The following is an 11,685-nucleotide window of genomic DNA, read 5'->3' as shown; positions in this document are numbered from 1 at the left end:
TATGCTGGCCCTGGTCAAAAGTATTGCCCTATAAGGAATCGATGCCATCACGAATGCAGGGTGTTACCTTGGTCCCCGGCGTTAAACGTGGCACTGGGCCAGTCCCTCCAGCCAGAACGTTCTTCTTGGCTGTTCAGTAGGTACGTCTCCTCCATTTCGGGACCAAACCTCCTTTTCTGTAAACTGTCAGAATGTATAAAGGTGTATTTCATACCATGGGGCTACACTGCAGGCTCTGGGAGAAAGGCAGTGGAGCGTGTGCCACTTCCCAGTGTGTGTCTTTCTCCTCTCACTCTCCTGCTCTCCCTAATTAGCCTAGTGAGGCGGGATTGTTTGTGTTGGCGTCCTGCTGCAGCCCGGGGCATCCCTCCTGCTCTCTGACAGATGGCTGGATTACCAGAGTTTTGGAGATGGCCATTTTAATCTGAGTGTGCTAATCCACCCCCCCCTCAATCGTCAGAATAATCCCCTGTATGAAGTCAGAGGCGGGTGACCAGAGGAACATGTGAGGGCGAGGTAGAGAGAGATCACTGTGGAAGAAAATCTTTCTAGAAGGTAGGAGGGTAATCAGAGGATATAGGAGACCACTGTCCAGTCAACAGGGTTGATGACTTAGTATGTAATAGGTATGGTCACTCAGATGAAGTAAGACGGTGTCACTAGAAAATGTCAAACACAGACACACGATTGAATGGTAAAACAAAGTGTTTATTCATACAGAGTAGCAGACAGACAACCCTCATTCTATAATCCTACTAACACGACAACATCCCAGAATTAAAAAAGGAACAATACAAAATAAAAATGAATCCTTCAACAAATGATGTCATGATGTCTGGAGGCTAAAGGGAAAATGTATAATGGAATGACACAGCATGTCACTGAGGAGGGCTGTCAGAGGTGGCAGATGCTTCTTCGCTCTTCCCCCGTGGTTCTCACTGCGCCTATTTGACACTTGGCTGCCCCCTGGTGGTCACTTGGGTCACTTTTCGATCAGCGAGTCCAGCTGCTCCTGAAGCGAGGCCAGCTGTTGGGACAGAGAAACGGAGCAGAGATCGGTTGATGCCGAACGCCCGGGTGTCATTGGTAGGCTAAGTGGATGATTAACACATCTTCCAACATTAACCAAGCTGATGTGAAGACAGACACAAGTTGATACAGATACTCAGATTGGTGTTAGGAGTTCTTGACAATCCAAATTAAGATTGATTAAGATTGAGCAAACCAATTGGCTTGGATGTTGGCTATAAATACCACCCTTATCCTTCTAAAAGCTGGATGTGTAGGGATGTTCAGTCACTAGAGGAAGACAACAGCAGTTCTCACAAACAAACATGTTTTGGTTAGTTTGTCTCTCTTATTCAAGCAGCGTAGTTGCACCTTCACATTCCTTTACAGCAAATGCTGCTTGATACCAAAGACAATAATTCATTACATTTATAACTCATAACCAACAAGAGGTCATAAACTGATGCAGTTTTAAAATGTCCTTTCCCGTCTTCCCAGACAACATTACCTGCTCCATCTCTCTCTCCTCCTGATGGATAATTTCATTAAGCAGAGCCTGAAAGCGGTTCTGCAGAAAGAAGAGAGGGAGGGAAGGAAAAACAAAAAAAGAGGTCAGTCATTAGACAGTTCCCTTAGCTTGTTTTGATGTTTGAAACTTCAGCGTGCCGCCGTTTCCTAGCGAGCGTATCTTCCATCTGACAGAAAGGCCATTTGGAATGCCAGTCAGACAACCGTGACCTTTTCCTGTGGCTGTGATAATAACAGTGAAAGATAGATCACAGCCAGACCCGGCCAGCCGAGCACAGAGCTGAAACGACATGGTAAAAAAATAAATCTGTCCCCGCCCGTGTCTCACACGTTGTAAATCTGTCCCCGAAGAGCAGTTGGCGGAACAATGATTTTTTAATGCTCCCCCCCCCCCCTCCCCCCAAAGGGCTGATGGTGGAAATGTAATATTTATGCCTTCTTTATGCGGTCTGAGTTTGGGAAGTTTTACACTCAGTCGCTTAGAGGGGTAATATTCCACATAAAGACTTCTCCCTCCAAGGTTGCCTCGGTGTGTGTCTGCGTGTGTGAGTGAGAGTGTCTCGGTGTGTGTGTTTGAGTGAAAGTGTGAATATGAGTGTGGGGGTGAATACTAGCCTGCTACTAAGACTTGTTTTTGAAGGCCTTATTTATGAATCATCCTTTGTGGTCATCTCAGTCTGCTGAATGAATCAAACGTAATGTCAAAGTTGTGTGCGTCGATAACTCACCTTCAGGGCCTGGTTCTCCACCTTCATGATGAGGTCCTCCTGTTGTTTCTTGCGGGCGCGCGTCTCCTTCAGCTTGGCCTTCACACAGTCTATCTGCATCTGGTACTCCATCACTACAGGAACAGACAAAGGAACCATTCCCATCTCAAAACACACAGTCTACTTCATATCTCCATAGTATCAAGTGTATTCCTCTGCTTGTCTCCACTTTTTAAAGGAATAACCCACACTAAAAAGAGAGTTTTTCCCCCCCGAATGTTCTTCATTCGTCCCAAAATGTTGATGTTACAATTTGCATTTTGAAAGTCCTATATCTTGAACTTGATTGCTGACATGCAAAACATGTCAGGACCGTATCAAAAGTGGACTAATGAAGAAGAAAAACCACAGAAAGATAGCTATTCCTTTAACCTACATTAGAGTGAAAACAATACGCTGGACGCCTACCACGAGACATGCATCAATTTAAGATACGTAGGACGTAGGGAAAGGAAAACTTGAAAGGAGGCGACTTGTATGGAGATCCAACCAACTGACTCTTCCACACACAGCACCACCAAGACCAGCCATTTGCTACAGGCCCAATTGAAGAAAAACAACAACCAGGGCTTCCTCTCCTTGACCTGCACTGATCAGGATACACAGAGGACAAGCTTCCTTCTTCCAGCTCCTTAATTAGAGTGTGAATGATGAAAAGGAGACATTGAGAAGCGGCCACCCAGGGCTTTTACTTGCGACATCGTTAAACGCACTAAAGAGGAACATGGGTACATATTGAAGATGAGCATGCTCCTCCCCAGATGACACTTACGTCAACAGTGAAGAGGCGACTCCGGGATGCTGGCCTTCTAGGCAGAGTTGCAAAGAAAAAGCCATATCTCAGACTGGCCAATATAAAGAAAATATTAAGATGGGAAAAAGAACACAGACACTGGACAGAGGAACTCTGCCTAGAAGAACAGCATCCCGGAGTGGCCTCTTCACTGTTGACGTTGAGACTGGTGTTTTGTGGGTACTATTTAATGAAGCTGCCAGTTGACGACTTGTCAGCCGTTTCCAGCTACAATAGTCATTTACAACATTAACAATGTCTACACTGTATTTCCGATCAATTTTATGTTATTTTAAAATGGACCATTTTTTAAAATGTCATTTCAAAAACAAGGACATTTCTAAGTGACCCCAAACCTTTGAACGGTAGTGTAAATATTTTCAAACATGCAACTTAAAAGTTTCATATCAAGAAATGTCCATTTGAAATCTTTTGGACATCAGAGTAATTTTGAAGAAACCTTATCTGAGTAAGAAAAGGATGTTCATATGATAGTTAAGATGTAAAAAATATATAAACTATTGGAACCAAGACTATTGGCACAGAGTGGAGGGAATGTTGGCACTAACAAAATTCCAGGTCATGAAAATCTATGCTCAAACCAGTATAAACTAATGTATAGAATTGATTATACAAGAGACAGAATTCACCAATTCTACAGCACAAAGGCAGAGTCATGACTTAAGTGTAAAACGAACAATGACTAAATAATGCACGCCTTCTGGGAATACTATAAAATCCAAAAGTTATGGGCGGAGTAAGAACGTTGGCAGTAGTATTACAATGTACATTCACTTTTAATCCGTCTGTCTGCATATTTCATGACACGGCATTTGGGGGTGTAGTGAGAAACTTGCTGGCTGAGACGATACTTTTCTCATATATCATCTTGAAAAAAACGTATACTTAATTGGAAATCAACCAATCCTCCATCGCACAATGGAAAGCAAATGCTTTATTATCTAAATGTTAAGTGCGTGGGCGACAGAGAGGAACAAAATGGTGCAGTTTGAGGCCATGTGTTGGAGAGTGAAACGGGCGCTGGAGACTGGGCTGTGGGTCTGGGCAGGGATGATATAGTGGGATGGTATAGTGCCTCTGTATGTGGATGTTTTGTAAAAATATATATACTGAACAAAAATATGAATGCAACATGCAAAAATGTCAAAGATTTTCCTGAGTTATAGTTCATGAGGAAATCAGTCAATTGAAATAAATTCATTAAGCCCTAATCTATGGATTTCACATGACTGGGAATACAGATATGCATCTGTGGGTCACAGATACCTTGGGCCTCATGATCTCGTCACGGTATCTCTGTGCATTCAAATTGTAGTCAATAAAATGCAATTGTGTTTGTTGTCCGTAGCTTATGCCTGCCCATACCATAACCCCACCATGGGGCACTCTGTTCACAATGTTGACATCAGCAAACTGCTCGCCTACACGACGCCATACACATATGTGCCATTGTGTTGTGTGACAAAACGGCACATTTTAGAATGGCCTTTTATTGTCCCCAGCACAAGGTGCACCTGTGTAATGATCATGCTGTTTAATCAGCTTCTTGATATACCACACTTGTCAGTTGGATGGATTATCTTGGCAAAGGAGAAATTCTCACTAACAGGAAGAATTTTTTAGAGATAAGATTTTTGTACGTGTGGAACATTTCTGGGATGTTTTATTTCAGCTCATAAAATATGGGGGCAACACTTTACATGTTGAATTTAGATTTAGATTGTTCAGGGTATAAAAAAAGATGAGAGAAGACGCAACGTTGTGAGACTATTGAGATGGCGCAGTTGTCTAAGGCGGTCTAAGGCACTGCATCTCAGTGCTAGAGGCGTCACTACAGACCCTGATTCGATCCCGGGATGTATCACAACCGGCCGTGATCAGGAGTCCCATAGGGTGGCGCACAATTGGCCCAGCGTCGTCCGGATTAGGGGAGGGTTTGGCCGTCATTGTAAATAACAATTTGTTCTTAACTGACTTGTTAAATAAAAAAATACAGACCCCAGGTATCAATTTCCTGATTTTAGTCAGTGCTTATCTTTTCCATTCATTTGGGGATTGAGGCATATAGACGGATCTACACAACTGATGTGATAGGACGCGGATTCAGCTTGACAGATTACTTTGGGTTTTAAAGTGTGCAATAGGCATATTTAAAGTGAATATAAGACCAGGCTAAGTGACTGAGGTGAATGTTAGCTGTCTGCTCCATAGAAATAGAAGGAATAGAACGGACTGCTCTCATTCTCTGGTCCACAGGGGCTCGTATTACTAAGGAACAGCGGTCATGTGGCTTCCATTCAATTCAATCAAAACCTAATACACACTGAGCCACCGTCTTAGCTAACATCATCCCACACAGTCAGTATTGATTGAAAACCCTTTTTCAGATGCCATGGTCCTCATTACAAGCACTACGTGTAGACGGCCACAGCCAGACTTTGAAAGAGGCAGCCCTACAAGAGTGTCGGGAGAGCTGCAGGACGGGGGTGGCTGTGTGACAGACGGTTCCTTGTAAGCCAGTGAGCTGTCACAGAAAGCACAGTGGCTGAACCAGCCCCAGGAGGAGAGAGCGAGTACCTGTCCGTCTTCTGAATGGGGATATAACTGGAGATGAAGGGATAGGGAGGAGGGAGGGAGATGTCTCTCTGACCTAGAAAACTCAGCTTCATTCCAACTCAAGCTCACTTGTGTAGGGTGGGGTACTGCCGTCGTCCGTTTTGACATGGGGACATTGAGAGTGGTTCATGTGATTTGAGGTCCTCTTATTGTCTGTCCGTACTCTGTGCTTCTGTGCTGCTATTACAGCCACATATCATCCCCCCCGCTCCTCCTCTCCCCACATTGGCTGCTATTCCAATACTGTAGACAGGCGCCATGTTTATACCAATTACAAAACAATCACACTCCACTTAGAATAGAAAAAACAATGTTATTGCAAAGGAACATGTTGTGCCAACATGGGGACGGTATGCCAATCTCTTAATATCTATGACTGCAATCTTCAACCCCCCAATCGCCCCGGTGATGAAAAACAAACTCGCCCACTCCCCGTTGCCCTTCTTTCTCTTTCCACCACCCCTCTTCTCCATCCGGCCTCACCTATCTGGTTGTTCCTGTCTGCCTCGTCCCGAGCACCGTCTGATGACTCGTTGAGTTTGTCTTGGAGCTGTCTAACCAGGTCTTCCTCCATGTCCATGATGTTCAGGTCCTCGTCCTCATGACGAAGGTCCCCCTCATCCTCCTCATCATCGCTGCTGCTGCTGATGTCGTTGAAGATCTCCCTCAGCTCGTCACGTTGGGCTGGAAGAAAACATTGATTTTCACATTTTGTCAAATATAATATTTTTTTTTGATATTTTAATAATAATTCAGTCTTCTTACTGCGACCACTCCTCACCAACAAAACACAATCCTCCCTTTAGGACAGTTTTAGAAACACCAAGGCAGCTTTTCCCAAACTAGGGGTCCGGACCCCATGTGCGGTCACCTAATTTGAAAATGGTATTCGAACCAAATTCGCACTTGGTTCATAAAACCGGGAAAACATCAGTAACCTCCGGTAGCTGCTAGATGTGGCTGTAATAAACAGAGAGGTTTCTGTTTTCTTCCTACAAATATGGCTCTATCTTTTGAATGGTTTAAAGGGGCAATACGCAGTAGCTACTGTACATACATTTTAGACCTATAAATGAATGATATGTACAGTGATTCTTGAAGAACTTATAAATGCCTCATGAGCTTAGCTCAACTGTCATACTCAATGAGAAACCAAAATACAAGCTTGTTTTACTCCAATGTTTGTAAACAAAGTAAATGTAAACAAACACTCACAACATGATACAGCTATCACTTTGATATCACAGATGGCCAGTCTTTGCAACCATACCTTTGTCTATGAATTTGAGAGTGGTTCCATTACTCCAGAGCACACTATCGTTTCAACTGCTGATTGCCGCTTTAAGCTACAAAATATTATTGACTCAAGACATTTCAGCTTTTCCTTTTTTATTAATTTGTTAAAAAAGTTTCTAAAAATAATTCCACTTTGACATTATGGGGTATTGTGTGTAGGCCAGTGACACAAATCTAAATTGAATCCATTGAATTCAGGCGGTGACAAAAAAAACGGAAAAAGTCAAGGGTGTGAATACTTTCTGAAGGAACTGTATGTCTGTTGCAGAGACGAGAGCGCGAGTAAACAAGTTTTAATCGGTCAGGGAAATAAGTGCTGAAAACATGTTGGCTCACTATTTAAAAAGATGGAGAACAAGCTATAGCAGCGTTTCCCAAACTAGGGGTCGCGAGAGAAACTGAAAAAATAAATAATAATAATCTTGTTTGGTTCCTAGAACCGGGGTTGTGTCAGTAACCTCTGGTAGCCGCTAGATGTGACTGTAATAAACAGAAAGGTTTCTGTTTTCTTCCTACAAATGTGGCTCTATCTTTTGATTGGTTTAAGCTACATATTATGACCCCATCACTGAAAGATTAGACTCTCAGGAACACGTATGGGTCTTCTGTTTCTCTTTACAATACCCAACAAGCCTCATTATAACAGAGTGGACAAGACCAGGCACTAAATCACACTGGGGGGAAAAGAACATCAAGATCAAACAAAATGATTGTCTGATGATCTTCTGAACATCCCAAGACCTTTCTGATGCATTTCAGTCACTTCAAACTTCCTTCAGACTGAAATACTGTCAAAAGTACTGTCAGACTGATTTGTAATAGACTGTCATAGCCCCAATGAAAAAAGTTAACATTGGCTGTTGATGACATCACTTTTTTACATGGTGGGGGGGGGGGGCGCAATTTTTTTTTGATACCAAAATAGGGTTGTGGGCCAAAAGAAAGTTAGGGAAACCCTGCACTAAGGCCTACTGTACTACTGTACTGCGTTGGAACAGTGAAAGGCTATGTGGCATACTGTATGTTCTAACTTCTGTGTGGGTGTGATGGCCCTAAGGTGGTAGGAGCCTGTAATATCAGTTATGGCTCTCATTCCAAACATAGTTAACTTAATACATGTATTCAATTTGTGGACTGAGAGTCACTCTGCACGGAAGCTACACATCTGCTAAATGATCATATTATAGTATTACTACATTTTGCCCACTTCCATGGTGCTTACCTGAGGAGCCATGCCCCATCTTGTGTCCCGATGTCCCAGGTGATGAGTCCAGGTTGGCCAGAGAGCCGTGGTTGTCTGCCTCCTTGGTCTCATCCTCAGCTATCACCTCCCAGCCTGAACGCCAAGTTAGGGAAATGTTGTACACCAAACACTACCTCACTGCTTTCATTAAGTTATGTCACGTTCCAGCTACTCAAAACTGGCTTCACTATGGGCCTACAAGGACATATTAACATGTACCACCGTCCATTGAAATCTACACTAAGGGAGGTGCACTCCGATGTTGATGCTGTCCCATGTTCTGTGCTTGTTTCCCCCCCCCACCAGGTAGGTTGACCGAGAACACATTCTCATTTACATCAAAGACCTGGGGAATAGTTCCTCCTGCTTTATCATTTCATCACAGTGCTTATTGACGAAGGTGTTGGTGTGCAGGTCTCACATTAACACGTTAGCAGGATTCAGTTCAGGTGAGGCCCAGCAGAGTAGGGTCCCCGCTGGTCAACAGCTATTGGATGTGTTGTGTTTCATTTACAGTGCGTGTATAAAAGGGTACTGCAATACCTAGTGACGGTTTGGTGCAGCGTTAGAGACAGAGTGTTGTGCGCGTGTTTGCCCCAGTGAGCTAGCTTAAAGGATACGGACACTAACGGCCTCTGCGTCCGTGCTCAGTAATCTCTTCACCTCCTTCTCCACGTCGGGAGATTCGATGTACTGCAGAGGAAATCAGGTTAGACTTACTTCATGCCTCCAGACTACTCTGCGCACACACACACACACACACACACACACACACACACACACACACACACACACACACACACACACACACACACACCACCCCTAGCGAATGGCTGGCCATGTGCCAGCAAACACATTAGCGATTAAGAACAGCGAGCCAAACCGATATGGTGTTGCACCTTAAAGAAGATTTATTCAAAAGACAAAGTAGGAATCTTTCCTCTCACTCGCTCTCTGTCACTTGGATCAAAGCAGAGAGTTGGATTGCTCTCTTGCAAACCTTTGGGGCAAATGAAGATGGAAGGCCTTTATTTTTATGTAAATCTTAGTTTTTACATCCGCTGCAGTTCCTCTTTTATGAAATGTAAATGTGTTGTTTGAATTAAGGGCCTGGGACGAGATCCCGACATCATCTGAAGAAAATATTCACAAGATGAGGGGGAGAGAGCGCTCTAGGGGAAACACAAGATGTCAGTACCTTCTTTTTTGCTGTCTTCCTGAATCTTCTCTTCCTTGTGTTCTTTAGAGGACAGGTGACTGGAGACCAAAACATCATGATTTAAAGTTAACAGAACCATCAGAAAGGAAACTTGCAGATTGGCTGAGGCTTGAAGTTAAGTCTCTGCAGGCTGCAAAGTGCTACACTCAGCATATTTCAATACAGAGGGGATATATGTCTACTTACTGCCATGGTTCCACACAAACTTCTTGTCCTTGTCTTTGTCCTTCTTCTTCTTGGGGTCTACAGTACCGGTGGGTTCCTCCAAGGGAGGGTAGAGGTCTCCATCCAACGTGCACACCAGCATCTACCCCACACAGAACAGGGTCAAAGAGCAATGCATAATCAACCTTATAGAATGCTTGAAAATATATAAACCAACACTATGTGAGGTCATTATCAATAATCCCTGGTTCTAATCCCCGAGCCGACTAGGTGAAAAATCTCTCGGCGTGCCCTTGAGCAAGGCACTGAACCCTCATTGCTCCTGTAAATTGCTCTGGATAAGAGCGTCTGTTAAATGACTGAAATGTCATACAGAAACAGGGCATTCTAAACCTTAGAGCAGACACTGCAGCCATTGACAACTGGTCTGGAGACTTCATACACCATCCTACTCCTATATGGTGCTTGTATGAGAGCATCCTTCCTGTCCTACCTGACAGACGTCAGCAGTCTTATAGAAGGTCTTCTTGTCCACTGTTTTCAGAGACTCCAGGATGCAGGGCAGATCCACCAGTTTACACGCCAAAGGCACACGGTCCACTCTCACGATGCCATGACGACCATCAGCTGCAGAACATCATACGATGTCATTTCACACATAGAAAAATAATTTGACTACTGGTCACCTATCACAGGTTTACTTGAATGTCCGTTGTAATTATCCTACTTCTATGATTTCATCCTTATGTTGGCAATAGGTGCTTTCTTGGGAAGGAATGGCCATTCTGTAATGTGATGCTGGTATAACTGCTTCTGAACCAAAAAAGGTTAAATGAGCACCAGGGTTAAACAAGGTTCCCTCTACTTTAATTTCAAGTTGCTTCATTAGCATGATTAATGAGGCCAATTTACCTTATCCTTGATTTGAATTATGCAAATTACAAAGACTAACTTACTATATTACAGAGTGTGACCAACTTCCTTTGCGGCAGATGGTAATATTGTGAGTGAACAGTTAGGACCATTCCATGAAAACAACAAGGAACACTTGAACTAACAAGACATGAAGGCTCAATACCTACCGTGCAGTTCAATGGTGAGTCTGTCTTTGAGGTTCATGCTGCTAGACTGGGCAATACATCTCACTGTTGAGGCATATTCCTTTGACAGAGATCATGCAGTCAAAATATACATCAATCCCGAAACAATTTATGCCATGTCAAGTATGATTTCCTTTATTTCAAGATATGGGTGCACAGAAAGGTACAATACAGGCAAACGAGTGTTCGAGTCTCAGGTTCAATTATGGTTGGCAATTATAAATCAATCATGGTGACATTCATTCTGATACAATATTCACACGTTTCAGCATGTAGACTGTAGCTAAGTTGGTTAAAAAATAGCATCATTTTGAATTTGAGATACATGGCTATTAAAAAAATACACAAAACCAAAAATGCTCCTCATCCCATTATATTCCATATGTTTTCTTACCGTAGGCAGCCGCAGGACAAATTGACTCTCCAGCTCATGGGGTGCATCATCTTTGTTTTTCGAACCGACCTTCCCCACTGCAAATCAGTGCATAATAACATATTAATAGTCATATTTGGTAGGCTTGATTATCTAGCTAGCTAGCCAGCTGGTTAGTTAGCTAGCTGGCTAGTTAGTTAGCTGTCTGGTTGAGTTTCTATTAACGTTAACGTTACGCTACCTTCACCGAAGACAGGCGATCTCCTATTCCACTAATTAACAAAACGTACCTTTTATTTTGGAGTTCGATTTGGTCTTTTTGTTCTGCATGGTGACTATTTGAAATGAAAAATAAAGAGCCTTGTCGATGCACACACAGCTAGAAACAACACAGCAAACCGGAAGACTCTTCTTTGATTACGTTTGACCTTATTCAATGGACTATTCCGCCACCTACTGGTCAGAATGGGAGCAGGACGGTAGTAAATCCCTTTCGGAAAAATATTGCAGTCAGTGCAGTGTAACTGCAGCACACACAGTTCCGTATAACGCCTCG

General features: G+C 43.2%; 1 protein-coding gene across 1 annotated transcript; it reads right to left on the bottom strand.

Annotated features, from left to right (window-relative positions):
- Nucleotides 1–687: 687 nt before the first annotated feature.
- Nucleotides 688–11,530, bottom strand: LOC120062354 (transcription initiation factor TFIID subunit 7-like). Its single transcript, XM_039012267.1, has 12 exons — nucleotides 11,420–11,530; nucleotides 11,151–11,227; nucleotides 10,739–10,817; nucleotides 10,150–10,283; nucleotides 9,678–9,798; nucleotides 9,471–9,529; nucleotides 8,893–8,965; nucleotides 8,252–8,365; nucleotides 6,217–6,417; nucleotides 2,265–2,377; nucleotides 1,517–1,576; nucleotides 688–1,027 (listed from the first exon to the last, which is right to left on the bottom strand). The coding sequence occupies exons 1-12, from the start codon at nucleotides 11,457–11,459 to the stop codon at nucleotides 983–985; spliced, it is 1,116 nt and encodes a 371-aa protein (XP_038868195.1). The 5' UTR covers nucleotides 11,460–11,530; the 3' UTR covers nucleotides 688–982.
- Between the last annotated feature and the right edge of the window lie 155 nt (nucleotides 11,531–11,685).

Source organism: Salvelinus namaycush, chromosome 17 (assembly GCF_016432855.1).
Source record: "Salvelinus namaycush isolate Seneca chromosome 17, SaNama_1.0, whole genome shotgun sequence".
Classification (NCBI taxonomy): domain Eukaryota; kingdom Metazoa; phylum Chordata; class Actinopteri; order Salmoniformes; family Salmonidae; genus Salvelinus; species Salvelinus namaycush.
Note: the sequence above shows the minus strand (reverse complement) of the source record. Positions and strands in the feature narration are given on the sequence as shown.